The sequence below is a fragment of the Pholis gunnellus genome (assembly GCF_910591455.1).
Source record: "Pholis gunnellus genome assembly, chromosome: 6".
Classification (NCBI taxonomy): domain Eukaryota; kingdom Metazoa; phylum Chordata; class Actinopteri; order Perciformes; family Pholidae; genus Pholis; species Pholis gunnellus.
In genome coordinates, this window is record NC_136532.1 from 10,365,504 (window position 1) to 10,381,334 (window position 15,831).

A 15,831-nucleotide genomic window follows, 5' to 3' on the forward strand; every position below is an offset into this window, starting at 1 on the left:
CTAATGGCTGTCCAGATAGGAGTGGATGTTGAGTGTGTGTGTGTGTGCGCGCGCGTGTGTGTTTGTGTGTGTGTGCGTGTGCATGTTGCCGACAGCATGTTTGTCCAGTGAGATAGTACAGAGGAGGCCTGGAGCCACTGATGGTTGATATGTGACTTAGTTAATGGGAAGCTAATCACACGGAGTAGACAGGGCGACGCATACAACTGTAAACACACTGTAAAACACACCATGGACACTCTCTCTCTCACACACACACACACACACACACACACCTATACATGTAGCGATGTGTTCTCGTCATGGATGTTAAACGAATACACACTAATGTTCACATTCCGCACATTATCCACACACATTAATGGGAAGTGCACTAATATCCTCCCACAGCGCATACACACAGTACATGCATAGACACATACTGTATACACACACATGCAGGCTTTAAATGGATGGAAAGTGATTGTTTAAGCCTGTGGAGATGACTGAGACGCCACAGACCAGAACTCTGGGAAATAAACACATGGCAGCTGTAATGTTAACACCATCATCACTCCCTCCACACACACACTAAAACCTACGCACACACTGACGCACTCTACACTCCCACAGGCCCACAGCAAGTCACTCACCTACACACAGATTTGTTCTCATTCTCAGGGACGGACATCTAAAATTCATATGTTGTTCATTTATCATTCAGCCCAAGCAATCATTGTCGGTGGCTGCAAGTTCTACGTGATAATGATTGTGTGTGTAAGTCATCGTGTGATTGTTTGTGTGTGTGTGTGTGTGTGTGTGTGTGTGTTTTGATTGCCCCTACCGAGGGCGGGCTAAATGTGTCCTAAAAGAGAAATTATATTTTATTACCCACTCCTTGTGTGCGGTTGTTTGTGTGCATGTGTGTGTGCATAGAGGAGCTTTCAGTGACACTACTTTTTGATATGCTTGTTGTGTGTCAGAACCACAGAGTTGCACTCTATTTTCATGTTATGAATCTAGTCTGGATGAGGTTTCAACAATTTATTGCAACAGTGACACACGTTTGTGTTTGTGGAGAAGTCTATGAGAAAATGACCCTACTTCTCACTTGATTTATTACCTCAGTAAACGTTGTAAACATGAGTTTATGGTCTCAATCACCAGTTTCAAGTCTTTTTCAATACAGCATGATGCTCATTTAGTAAACTATGGTACAGTTTAGAGTCAGATAGACCATAAAGCAGAGTATGCTTTAAGACGGGCTTACTGTGATTGACAGTCACTTCTTATATACGTCTATGTTTGGAACACGCATCAAATCAGACTTGACTTAAATTTGACAGAAACTGGGATTCGCAACATTTAAATGAAAACGAAGACCTATTGAGTGACCAAACACTGTGGATGGAGGGAATATACGCAGTGTATGTTGAAAGAATCGAATCTCTTAGATATCTAGTTACTATAGTGAGGTTACAGGTTGATTTAACCCTATAATGTAACCTTGAAATGACTTGAATAATAAAACTCATTTTCTTGTCAAGAGATCATCGGTAGAGCTAAGCATCTCTTGCCAAAAGTCAGCAAACGACTGTATGTATTTTCATGTTTTAATGGCTTGTTTTCCACCACAGTCCAGGAGTGAACAGGACATGAATTGGTAATAAAAAAAGTGGCATGGTCTTTGAAAAGTCTCATCCATATCTAAAAGTTTGAAGTCAAAGGCAACCGCTCTTGCTATTTGGCCTTACACGTTTCTTTCCACTCATTTAGGGTCTTCACCTCTTTAGATGGTGTAAACTGATGGTTGGAAAAAACTTTTTAAGGCCAACAGGGAAACGTCTTTCATGTTACAAGTAATATCGCAAACCGCTTGTGAAAAAAAACAGCGAGCACAAAGTTCTTACATTTCCTCTGTGTCTTCCTGTTTGTATCACTCTGTATGCTACCGTACGTTATTCCAGAAATAAGAGGAGCAGAACAGCTTGACCGTGGTTACAGTGTATGTTTGGTCACTCTCTTAGTCAATCTGGCATCTTAATCAGAGCATTCACTGTAATCAAGCAATTTGTGGACATACCAATTGAACAAAGTTAAACTTGTGCGCTGCTTAATTGAGCCATTAAGTTTTTTTTTGCAAATTCCAGACTCGCATTTGACCTTTTGAATAAGTATTTAATTTCAATCCGTGTTGCCTCAAGGACAGAATAGACATTAAGAATTATAATCTTTTGTTAGTTTGACATAAACATATTCCTCCTCCTTCTCTACAGTGCCCCTTCTGCACGTCTCCCTCTAAACATGAATTGTTTCCTTGTCTGTGATGCCCTTTTGTGTTGTGTATTTAAAGTTTGCGTTACTTGGGAGTATTTATTTAGGGTTGTGATGCAGTTGATGTCTGTTTCAAGTGAGGCAATTTGTCTGCCAGGCCGGAAAAAAAGTGCGTCTTTGTGTCCCCACATATTGTGATGACCATGAGATAGCAACACTTTGTTAGTCTGAGTATGGAGAAAAAGTCTGCATCAAATGTCCAACTTCAGAGTGGTTCTCTTATACTGTAACAATGGAGATGTAAAGGAGCTGAATCAGTGTGATCAAATCATTTTGAAAAGATTGCTTCTTGTTTTTAGCTTCCTCCTGAGACGCTCAGCACACCTGAAAAACTGTTCGTTGCTGAGATTGCCTGTCCCTTGTGTGTCGTTTTACTGTTATTTGATTTCAGTAGTATTAAATTCCTCTTTGTCTCGTATCTGCCTTGCTTTTATATTGTCACACATAGACACATATGCTCACACAAAAAGGTGACATCATGACTCGACTTCATTGTGGCACCCTGTTTGTGGCAGCAAAGGATTCCATCTCCCAAAAATGCAAAGTACCTCCACTGTGCTGTCATTCTCCATTTCCCACAAACACCTTCAGCTTGTGAGAGTGTATCTGCGTGTTTTTAATCGCTCCGTTATATCCACAGTGTGGAATTCTAAACTTGAGCTGTTATATTTGCCATGGCCAACTCTTGAGTTGGCGGGTGCATGGCTATTGTTTATCAGTTTATAGACGTGATTCTTGCATACCTCCATGATGGAACAATGAGTCACATGAGGACGTCACGGGAATAGCATATTCGATGTGAGGAAAATAGCTTCCAGGTTTGAATGGACTGTGAGGATGTGTGTATTGCAATACTTATTACTTTGTAATGGGCGTGCATCATAGTCCAAGCATGCTATATTCAGTCACAAAAACAGATTTCACAGTAAATAAGTGTGTAATGATGTCATTTTCTTACCTTCTGATGAGCGTCGGTCAGGCAATTATTGGAGACTTTGTTCATTTATTATTATTTTGACATTTAAACCAGTTCTGCATTAGAAACCACATGCTCTGGATTTAGTCTTTGGTTTGTGGTTATTTGTTGTTGAACATGTGTGTACATTTACAGGGAGAAAAGCAGGTTTTCACACAGTGGGAGAATGACTCTGGAAAAACCAGCAATGGAACTAATTGGTAAAAGTTCATTCACAGTTCATTTGATATCAGTAATTGCCACAGTCACTGCGGTTCATGCAGAGGTTGTTTTTGTGTGTGGCAATTGGAGAGCTTCATGACACCAAATACTTTTCTGACATACTAAAGCAAATGAAATGATTAAATCAACACTATTAAAACCTGCTTGCAATGGCTTTGTTGACTGAGTAAACGATAATCAACCTGGTTCTGACACCTTTCTACTAAATGTTTATACGTTTGGAAAAGTTTTTTAAAGATTATATTTCTTAAAGTTGATTGCCGTGTGTTGGCTACAACTAGAGCATTTTGTGTTGAGATATAATGTTTTTAAAGACTATGCGGATGCATTGATATAGTGTCAGGCACTGGATGTGCTGCGTTGCTCTGTATGCTGTTGCTTATGGTAAAGCATTCCTTTGTGACACACACATCTATCTGGTGCTACAAGAGCTGCTGCTGTGAGGCATCTGTAGGAGATCACCAATGCTTCTTGTAGCTTCATTTGTCTTCCATAGCAATTGTTTGAAAAGAGACGTGGGAGGACATTTTCCATCTTCTTTGTTTATATTTTGAGATGCATCAACTCACTTTAACTTAAACATTTGATCTGAAGTAAATATTTCTATGAGCCAGTGATTCTAATGGTTACATTTGACAAAAGTAAAAGCCTGGTTTCAATTTCAAAAGTGTATATTAGGGGTGGAGCTCTAGAAATCATGAGTAAATGATTTACTTAAAACTGAAGAGTAAATCTTCACAAAATTCTGATTGGCTTGTTAGCAGAGTGGTTACAGGCCGTGAGTCCTTTATTGCCTGTCGCACCCCTCGCTCGCCCCCATTTCTACACTGTCCTACACTGAATAAAGAAATAAAAACAAAAGAATCTTTAACAGAAAAAATTCTTCAAGAAATTCAATAATATAATGTTTACATTCGATAAACAGATGGAGATTTCTGGATCCGATGAATCTATTGTTGCCGTAGAGTAGTCCCTTTCATCGAGTTGCTATAGTAGTCATGGTAAAATCTCCATTCTCATGCACTACTTTTGCATGCACTACGCTCAGCCGGGGCTTTCATTTTTGCCTGATGACGAATCCGGTGGGAGTATGTACTCCAATCCACACAAAACCAGATTTGAACCAGTGGTATCAGAATTACACAGCCGTAGCCCACTGATCCAGCTGGATGCCCAGTGTCTTTGAAATAATACAAGCTGATTTGTGATGAGTAGGACACAGATGGCCTTGAGAAGGAGCTTTTGATGAAGAGACCAGCTGGTCTCCTTTCTCTTTTGCTTTGCTTTGCCCTCTCATACCTCAGGATACTTTCATCCTCTCCTTGTATTGCAAAGGAAAGCTGAGGGCCTTCTGGAATGAACTCAGAGTTCCGGAATCCTTGTGTACCTGTCACTCTATCCCATGAAAGGGGACACACACACACACACACACACACACACACAGACACACAGAGACATACCCAAGTGGTGGCAGCATAAAGCTGACAGATGACAGCTGTATAACCAGAGACTGGCACTGGCTCATTACTGCATCATTCATCGGTGTGACATAATGAAGGAATGTTTGAAGAGCTGTTGATGATGATGTTGTGTCGGAGGATGGAAGGGCTGAATGCAATCCAACAGCTTCTCTCATCCCTCCTCTCGCTGGCGGTTTTTCCTGAGGAAAACATCTCAAAAGCTGTATTCTGTCAAAGCCACATGACATCACTTCTGTGTTGTGTGATTGGCTACTTGGTGGTCGGTGTCAATTCTGATTGCAGAGCATATTGGATCGGTAAAACACTTTTTTCAGACATCATAATCATCTCATTTGTTTTTCTCAAATGGATTGATTCATTTGATCATTTTATTAGATTAAAATGGCAGTTCCCTTATTGCTCACTACATTACTATCCCACGTTCACGGGGTGGTTCAAAAAGTCAGTAGGAGAGAGAAAACACCAGAGTGGGCAAAGGGAAATGGAGGAGTAATGATGCACAACGTCTTCCTGCCTTCAATATATTCAATATAAACTAGCAGGTTATGTGCCTATATAGAGGAGCTCGAGGCTGACACGACAAAGAACCATTATTTTGCTTTGTCAATGAGTGCAGCCTCTAAAACCGACTTCAGTAAGACTTGAAGTGACTTGAATGAGAATCTGTCTGATCTTTTCTCCGATGATATTAGCAGAGTAGTAACAAAGTAGTGAAAGACAGAGCTCTGTCACAGGACTCGAAAGGCGAAAACGATTTTTCATTTCAAAGTAAGTTTAGCCAGACCCAGCTTCCCAGCATTCAGATCACAAAGTGGGGTTCATTAAGACATTCCTGCTCATGTGGGATGGCTCAGCTTATCTCAGCATTGACAGGAAGAAGAACATGGAGATAAGACCAGACACGGAGAGTACATGGAAGTCGAGGGAGAGAGCAGGAGCAAAAACCTTTCACCTTCCAAGTTTCTTTCACTGTGCCGACGGCACTGTCAAACACCAGCAAGATGAACTACTACTTAGAGGGACGAAGGGGGCAGGAAGGGAGCAGTGTTGTCAAATGAGTGTGTCTTAAGTGGACGGGGGAGGGGGGGGGAGTGTTTACATGGGCTCGATGAAAGGGCTTTTCTAGTAGGCCTTGTTTGACATGGCCAGGAAAACTAATGAATATGTTGTCTCTCTCTCTCTCTCTCTCTCTCTCTCTGTCTGTCTGTTTGTCTGTTTATCTTCCTGTAAAATCTCCTATCTTCATCTTGCCATCTCATGCACAATATCCCTCTCCCTCACTTCTCTCACCTCCGTCTATCTTAATATCTGTCTTCTTCTTTTCTTTTTTAGTTTCAGTTTGTACAAAGCGGAGTCTGTTGAAAAGAGGCCTTTTAGCTTTTGGGGGTTTGTGGGGCCACGGTTGTTAATTGTGTGTTTACAGTGGCCCCTATATCCTGCCATCAAGGCCTGAAAAACGCCTATAGGGGAGACCTGAAAGCTCACACTGGCATCTGAAAGGCCATTTTAGTGAAAGAGCTTGAAACAATTATAGTGTCCGTGGAGTGACTGGAAATTCGGCCAGTTTCAGAGCACAAATCGTTTGACCTGCAGTATGTTTTGACATTGGTGGTACTTAGTGTGGTTTGGACGAGATTCCCATTGGTCAGTGCAGTTTTCTTTTTTTACAGGGGTTGCAGCTAACAGCCAGGACCAGAGCACAGGGGCAACATTTTCTGATACTTCATGTTTTCACTCATAGTCCTTATAATGTTGCCCTCAAAACAATACATTACATTATGAACAGCTTCTCTTTGAATCTCTCTGTGAAGCACTTTGTAACGATGTATAGACTTTGTCCTCCTGTTTTCTCTGAAATACATTTTCTGTGTTTTTCTTGAAGTTATAAGATTTGAGGACATTCAGGATCAGAGCCTTCTTGCTTTTTGAAACTGCAGAATATTTGACCTTGGTCACTCTCCCTCCCCTAGACAGATGGGACAGGCTCATAGAAAAACTACCCGTTACCTCGGGACCAGCGGCCTCTGTATCCAAAGTAATTAGTACAAAGGCAACAAAAAAAAGGAGAGAATCAAGAGCAAAAAACGATTTAAGATGAAGTAATATGATGCTGGGTGTATGAGATAGAGATACGATAGATGCCTGACATTTCCAAAGGAGATAGGCAATGATAGAGTATTTCAACATACAGAAAGAATGATACAAATAAGAGTTAATAATGTGATAGCATTTTATAAAAGCACACATTGTAATAAAGACTTATTAATGGGAATCTGTGTAATATTGACTGGTTTTAAATCAGATAATGTAATAAATAATGTGTTGGAAACCTCACCTAGCTTCTGTGCAAGGAGCACTAATGAATTCTGCTCGGCTGTGGCTTTTCTTTTTGTCTGTCCTTTTTTTATCTTTCTCCCACTGTCTTTCTCACATGCACGCACACACACAGGCACACACACACACACGCACACACACACACACACACACACACACAGAGCAGTAGCCAGAGATCCCAGGTGCAGGATGGATGTGAAAGGCTTTGTGTTTTGTCAACAGCACAGCAGCACCTCACATGACTATCCAGTGAACTCACACAGAGAGCACGGGGCAAAGAAAGTGGAAGAGGAGAAGAGGAAAAAGAGATGGGGTGTAAGGAGGTAGGGAGGCTGTTGAGATTTGAGAATAAATTGGAGGAGAGAGGCAGAGATGGGCTAAAGAAAGAGATATGGGACAAAGAAGTAAAAAGGGGGGAGAGAGAGAGAGAGAGAGAGAGAGGGGTTGGCATCGGGTGAGACACAAAGTGAATGAGTATTCGGGAGCAGGATGGAGTAAGTGATGGGAGGGAGGGGGACAGAGTGAGAGAAAGGGTGGAAAAGGCCAGTGGCCTCTGCTCGGTTCCCTCTGTGTGCTGCTAAACTGCCCACCAGTTCCCCGCAGCTCTGTCACTTCTCGTTTGTTAATTCCCCTTTCTTCTCCCCCCTCCTACTCTTCCTCGCTCCCTTTCTCTCCAATCGGTCAATTGTTAGTGTGACCCCTTTAAACCCCACCGTCCCTCTCTCGCAGTATTGTCAACACGGTATCAGTGTGTGCGAGAGAGACATTTAGAAAGCGAAGTGCTTGATCACAAATGACGATGCCCGTTTGAAAGTGTCTTCTGCAGTTATTTTTGTATTGAAACTTTTCCTTGTGCAGAGAAAAAATCTAATAAACAGGATATTATGAAGCTATAGCAGTGAATGTCTTTGTTTCTTTTCTGTTTCTGTTAAGTTGAGGAAGCAGCATTACATGAGGCATACGATATCATTTTAGTACCACACACACTGCCTCACTGATGAAAAGGAAATGGGACTTTGGACTACCAATGACAGTTGTGGGTTAGGATACCAGTTGCTGGTGTATGCTACAAAATGTTATAGTCAACATAAATGAGATGAATGAGCAGGAACACCTCATGCATTGAACAGCGTTTGCTCCTTGATCATAACACAAAGGACTTTCTATTACTTTTAGCAGTAGCTGTGACTTTCCTTGCTTTGAGCCTTGGTCACTGAAGTCAGCATCACTTAATTCAAGTTGTGGTTCCTTTTTGTGAATACAGAGTCTTGAATGTCAATCAATACAAGTGCAGCACATTGACAACAAAGCACATAAGATATTAGTGACAGTGATCAAGAGAGAAAGAGACATTTGTGACGCACATGGGCATATATTTCTTGGCTTGAGTGTGTAGCATTGCGAGTGTGCATTTGTGAACGTATGTTTCAGTCTATTAGGGAGCTTCAAGCGTTCATCCTTATAGGAAGTCCTTTGATGTTTTGTGAAAGACAGCCAAGCTCAGATGAAAGAGAAGATAGCACATCCATTATCTGACGTTTGGCTGACAGCCCTGGAAATTTATAGCACATTTTCAAGTTTCCATCTAATCCAATTCTTTTGTCAAAGTGTAGGCTCTCTGTAGATAATCTCCCTATCCAATGAACACTATTAGCCCTCACGCCTTATTATCAGTTAGTTTCATTCGCCACACCCCACTCGAGATGCCACCAAAACAAGGTTCATGCTATAGCTTGTTAACTTTTATAATATATTTCATGATGGAATATTCCATCCAAGATAGTACAAATGAACCGCACAGCTTCACGAGGCAGCACTTTGTCTTTTTTCTGGGGATATCAGACCAGCATAGAACCTTGCATTAATTACTTAAGTCATTATAATATTCCAACAAAATGATAGATCTTGAAGTCATTTAACTCCAGTGTGTATACTTCCAGGACGAGTTGCTTAGGATTAACACTAATTCAAAAAGATGAAAGTTGACTACAAAAGCTGGAACTGAAATATAAATCCCCCGCCTCTGAGCTTTGTTTCATTACGGAACTATTATCTGGTAGACAAGTGTGCAGACATTTAAGCTGTCGCACCGAAAGCTGTTGTCGTGATTGAGCACATGAGCTAAGAATGGAGCATAGAGTGTGAAAGGATGGGCAATTAAAAACACTGTGTGGGAAATACCAGTTTTAGAAGATTTAGAAGGACACGCACTGGGTCCCATTAGCCATAAAGGGTTTTTAGCTATTTGTGTGACTCCTATGCTTCATACATTTTTCATGGAGACTATATGCTGCAATTGTTTTTGTTGCACTTGAGGACAAACCAGCTTTACACCCTAATATGTAAAAGTGGCCAGTTTTTGGTTCTCCAGTGCTCAGCCAGCGTCACTCGTCACACTTTCTGCAAGAGTGAAAGAATAAAAGTCTTGTTCTTCTTAACTTGAAAAATGTACCAACTAGATGCAGTGTTTGTGCTTTCAATTTCAAAGGATACCTCAACCGCTTACACTTCACTTCATGTTAACATTATCAGAGAGAATTAAAAGTACATTCTGACTGTACCCTTCACACATACTGTTTGTGTGTTTATTGATTTTCATTGTTTGTAAGAAGCACCTGCTTAAAAAAGAAAACCTGAACTCGATGACGAGAAGTTGAAAGAGGAGTGGGAGAGCAGATTTAGTTCAATATCTGCTCGTAGTTAATTTCAGAGAGGAAGGACTCGTGCTTATTTTGGACCATCGCCGCTTGCAGCTGTTAAGCATCTGGTCCCAATGATCATATGTGGAATGAATAAAAATCTTAAAAACCATGAAGGAAAGACACTTCCGTGACCCTTTTTTCGCTCAAGTGACAAACAGGTAGGGAATACAACAGCTTCGGTCTAATTAAAAAAAAATCAGCTGTGACACAATATCAGGTGTACAAGTTCATAGCTCCTACTACATGTTTCTGTCATCATTTCTTAGTGGATTCATTATAATAAGTTAGATTATGTTTCAGTTCAGTCAGCTGGCTCATGTGAATATTTGGATTTATCATGTGAATACAGCTAAGTGTGCACAGAGTTGATATTTGCCGTCTTGGCTCTGACCTCGTCACTCCCTGCAAGCGTATACCAGCGCAGCAGAGATTGGGGGAGTAAAGATAAAAACCTCTCCTCAGGGGAACTCGGTGGATGCTGAGGCTCTGCTCTGCTCATGACATAAACTATGAAAAGCAGAGGCCGCGGCAGAAACACCTTTTAGAAATATGTTTGAGGATGTTTCACCGAACATTAAATACATTAGATATCTCTTTGCTCTTTATTTATGACTTTTTAATTAACATTACTTTTTTCCCCCCCATCACTAAGCTTCACAGATGATGTAACCACTAGGTCTGGCTGTGTTACTGCAGATCTTTTCTATTTTGCAGATGCTCTCTAGACTAAACACCCTCTAGCATGAGCCCAAACATTTGATGGCATTAATAATGCAACACTTGATCCGAGCAGTGATAGTGCTTTTTCCTCTCCTAAAATGTTTTATGAATCTATGATGCATGCATGTGGTTTCAACTCGTTTTTTCCTCTTTTTGCCTGTTTTATAGGCAATATATTGGACAGTATGCTACTAAGAGCATCCAGTAAGGATTCAGTGGAGAGTGGGAAGGAGACTAGTGGCAGCACAGCTCCTGCTTCATCCTCCGAACGAATACTGTGGTGTCACTGTTATCACCACTGCCCCGAAGATACAACCAATAATACATGCAGGTACTGTTAGGAGTGGAGTATCGAAAAAAACAAACACATGTAACACACGTACACACGTGAGACATTATCTTGTCTCAGTGGTTGCTTTACATACCGTCCATGTTTTCCAGGACTGATGGCTACTGTTTCACGATGGTGGAGGAGGAGGGAGGGGTGCCGGTCCAGACTGCAGGATGCCTCGGGCTCCGAGGATCAGAATTTCAGTGTAGGGTGAGTAGACGATAGTAACACTACAATCCACATTACTGCTCCCTTTTGCAATTATTTCCGTAGCATGCTCTATCTCAGATCTTGATCTTAATTTAGATATAAAGAAGCAGACAATTCTTACATGACGATACATACTCATGTCACTTTATGTGACTTATTTGTCACAAAATTACATTTAAAGCTGTAACTATAAAATAATGTTAATTTTTGATTCATTAAGATTTTTTGTCAATTTAATTTTTGATTTTTTTATCTATTAGATTAATATTAAAAAATGTACATCACAATATCTCAGAGACAAATGTAACATCTTCAAACCCCTTTTTAAAATTGAAAGATTTTAGATATACTATGAAACAAAACAAAGAAAATAAAATGCAACGATTGTCAAAATTGTCGAAAAATTATATTGGCTAATGAGTTTATTGTTTATTCAACAACTGAACACAAAAATTATAAAAAGAAAGAAAGAAAGACACAAGAAAGAAACACTTTTCTGTCTTACAGGAGACCGGGAACTCTCGTCAAAGGAGATCACTGGAGTGCTGTACAGACCAGGATTACTGTAACAAAAACCTGCATCCTACACTGCCACCACTCAAACCCCCTCGTAAGTGTATCTATCGCTCTCCTCTCATCCCTCCACAACTCTTTCTTGCCCATGAAACACAAGAAAGATTTTTAAGAGCTGCTTGTTCTCCAGCTGACAGGTGACAGTGTGGCAATGATACAGGGCCAAGAACTGTGAATGATGGTGTTCCAGCACACCGGATTCAGAGATAGAGGTATCATGACGTTTAGTCAAAGAGTCAAAGATGGCTTAAGTGGGGGAGACAGCAGGAGTTACTGTCAAACTGTCCTGGAGCCTGCCAGAGATGCTGGGTGTCGAGAGAATACCACCGTCTCCACTGTGTACAACTCTAGACACCATGTGCAAGTGTGAGAGTCTTTTTGTGTATTTGAGAGACGGTAAGCTTAGATTCCCCGGGAAATCACAAGCCCCGGCAGACACCGAGGGCAGTCATCAATCTGAAAGCTTATCATAGGGGATCAGGAAGAGAATTCATCGACTAGGCTGAGGGCTTCCTTTCGTTGACTGGGGGCCTTGAGGGAAAACAGTGTGTGCCAGAAGAAAATGAAAAATTGATGAGTGAAATATGATTTGTCCTTGATTTACTGGACAGTGGTTCTCTCAAGTTAATTGTAAGAAAGACTGATGTCTTGGTATCATTTTCATTATTTCCCCCCATGCTTTAGGGATGCTGGAGGTTTTGATTTGAGTTTTTCTTTTCACCAGAAAATAATGACCAACCATTTCTCTCAAGAATGTATATTTGCTGGACATACTTGTTGATCATTGTCAGGGACATTTCTTTTGTTCTGACATTATTCCATGTATCTTCATACCTTTATCCTTCCCCTCTCTTCTATGCCATCATACTTGTCCTCTCTCGCCGTCCTGCACACCTTTTTTTCACCTCTTCATCCTCCCCTCTCCAGTCTTTGTAGATGGAAAGATCCACCACATGGCCTTGTTGATCTCAGTCACTGTGTGCAGCATTATACTGGCTGTCATTATTGTCTTCTGCTACTTCAGGTAATTATATGTGACAATGAAATACACACGAATCCAGATATGTTCACACTTTGTACTACATTCTCCTGCAACACTTTTGAAAGAGCTGAAGAATTCTGTGTTTTTACAGGTATAGGCGTCAGGAGTCTCGTCCTCGGTACAGTATTGGTCTGGAGCAAGATGAGACCTACATCCCCCCTGGAGAATCTCTGAGGGACCTGATAGAGCAGTCACAAAGCTCTGGATCTGGCTCAGGGCTCCCTCTATTGGTGAGATACTCATATTGCAGCTTGGGAGGTCCTATCACAGGCTCACTAAACCTCATTTCAGGTTCCACTTAATTCAAACTTAAGGAGCTAAATGTGCTGAGACTAACCTCTCTGTCATCTTTTGCTCCTCCTTAGGTGCAGCGAACAATAGCCAAGCAGATCCATATGGTGAAGCAGATAGGCAAGGGGAGGTATGGCGAGGTGTGGATGGGCAGATGGAGGGGAGAAAAAGTGGCTGTTAAAGTATTCTTTACCACTGAGGAGGCTAGTTGGTTCAGAGAGACTGAGATTTACCAGACCGTCCTAATGAGACATGAGAACATACTGGGTAAGACTGGTTTCTGTCTTTAAGTCATGTGTCATGTGTTACTTCTTTAAATCCTGCCCCTTCATGTTACCGATTCTATTTTTTTAGTCTGTATGCACCTCTGTCAACCTTATTTGTCTGTGTTTTTCATTTACTCATGTCTTTAAAATCAATCTAAGTAGACTCTTTGTGCTCCATCACAATTAACAAAGAGCCCAACAGGATATTGAAGGGACAGTAATAAATAAGTTTGTCTAATATAGTATCAGTTATATTAAACAATCCTAAATTATGGATGAACGGATGGATGAAGGGGTGTATTAAGAGGTGACTGCAAAATTAACAATAAATACACGCCATGGATGGAATGGGACTGTGTCCATTGTTAACTATGCTGCACTGCACTGCACTCACTGCCAAAACAAATCAATTATAGCCAAGGGACCATACACCCCAACAAATTATAAAGAAGACAACAACAGACTGCATACCAAAGCGTGTATAATTAAACACTACAAGTTGCATAGTAATGAAGTAGTGGGGCAGAAGATCACTTGCCTGTGAACTTGAAGACAGACTATATGCAGACAGTGCATAATGTTGCCTTCCACAGTCAATACTACATGTATTGACTGTGCACAAGGATCTATAATATCGACGTCACGAAAACCACAAATGTGACAACTGCCAAGATGAACATGTTAACTGAGGGCTACAGGACAGCTTCCTAAAAATAAACAAACTGTAATGCTTGAAATGACATACATTTAAACTGACTTTGCATGATTAGTAATTACTACTTCTATTTTGAAGCCTAACTGATTCAGTGAAGACAGACTTCCTTTGGGAGTTTTTCAAATGTGGAAGAGTTACAATGTGGTGTACGAAAAGGAAGCTTTTACTATTCTCTATATCCACCAATGACCTTCCTCTTGTTCTCAATCAAGGAAAAGAAGTTAAAGTATGCAGATGATACAACACTATATTTACAAGAGGTGTCAATTGAAGGAATGTCTGGTGAATTGGATAGGGAATTACAATCAGTGGTAATGTGGGCGTGGAGGACAAAGTGAGTTCTTAATTGATCAAAAACTAAAATAATTGTTATTGGATCAAATATTAAACTTAAACATCAGTTGGATTTGTCTGTACAGTGTTGCCTGTGGAAGAGGCAAAGGAAACCAAATTCCTATAATAATTAGTTGTAATGCATCAAGAGGTTGATCTTCACTTCCTGTTTCATAAACTAATGCAAGGCAACGTACAGTTGTGTTTAGAGGAATGACGTATTTATGATATTTTTATATAGTCCCCAGAAATAATAGTTACTACCTTGGTTATAAGTAATGGGGATACATAATTAAACAAATAAAGAAAGAAAGATAACAGACTCCCTGCCTGTTTAACTCTTGTTTACTCTGCTTCCATTCACAGGTTTTATAGCTGCTGATATTAAAGGAACTGGGTCCTGGACCCAACTCTACCTAATCACGGACTACCATGAAAATGGCTCTTTGTATGACTACCTAAAATCAACCACTCTAGACAACAAAGCCATGCTGCGACTGGCCTACTCCTCTGTGTCAGGCCTGTGTCACCTCCACACCGAGATCTTTGGCACCCAGGGCAAACCCGCCATTGCTCACAGGGATCTGAAGAGTAAGAACATACTGGTGAAAAGAAATGGGACCTGCTGTATAGCTGACCTAGGACTGGCAGTCAAGTTCATCAGGTGAGTGAATCAGTCACGTTTTTTGCTATTAAACACGACTTGATGAAATGCTCCTCTACTTGATTTGAATCCATATTGTCATAACGTAAAGTATTTTGAACTTGAGGATTAAGTAATGTGCATAGCTCATTCATCTTTCATTTCTAAATTCTTACTTTGATCTTCGCAGTGACACCAATGAGGTAGACATCCCTCCCAACACTAGAGTCGGTACAAAGCGCTACATGCCTCCAGAGGTTCTGGACGAGACTCTGAACAGAAGTCACTTTCAGTCGTACATAATGGCCGACATGTACAGCTTCGGGCTCATTCTCTGGGAGATCGCTCGCCGTTGTGTTTCAGGAGGTAGATACACTTTTAATGTATTTCTTTCTTACACAAACACCTTCTAAAAGCCAGGCTGACACAAGCATGTACTTGTTTGATGGCTATGCAGGATCGATTTTTGACACATGAACAGAGTGTGTTTCCTTTTTATTCGTTGTAGGGATTCTTGAAGAGTACCAGTTGCCGTACCACGAGTTAGTTCCTACAGACCCTTCATATGAAGACATGAGAGAGGTGGTCTGCATCAAGAGACTACGACCATCCTTTCCTAATCGATGGACCAGCGATGAGGTAAAATGCATCAAACTAGGCTCCATATACACACACATAT

General features: G+C 40.8%; 1 protein-coding gene across 1 annotated transcript in view; it reads left to right on the forward strand.

Moving 5' to 3' along the window:
- The window catches only part of bmpr1ba (bone morphogenetic protein receptor, type IBa), a 64,352-nt gene that overhangs the window by 46,552 nt on the left and 1,969 nt on the right, over positions 1–15,831 (forward strand). The window contains exons 4-12 of the mRNA XM_079161647.1: positions 10,917–11,079; positions 11,190–11,289; positions 11,797–11,899; positions 12,790–12,886; positions 12,996–13,134; positions 13,270–13,462; positions 14,876–15,173; positions 15,343–15,518; positions 15,661–15,791. Coding sequence (XP_079017773.1) covers positions 10,917–11,079; positions 11,190–11,289; positions 11,797–11,899; positions 12,790–12,886; positions 12,996–13,134; positions 13,270–13,462; positions 14,876–15,173; positions 15,343–15,518; positions 15,661–15,791 — 1,400 coding nt within the window. The remainder of the gene's footprint in view (positions 1–10,916; positions 11,080–11,189; positions 11,290–11,796; positions 11,900–12,789; positions 12,887–12,995; positions 13,135–13,269; positions 13,463–14,875; positions 15,174–15,342; positions 15,519–15,660; positions 15,792–15,831) is intronic.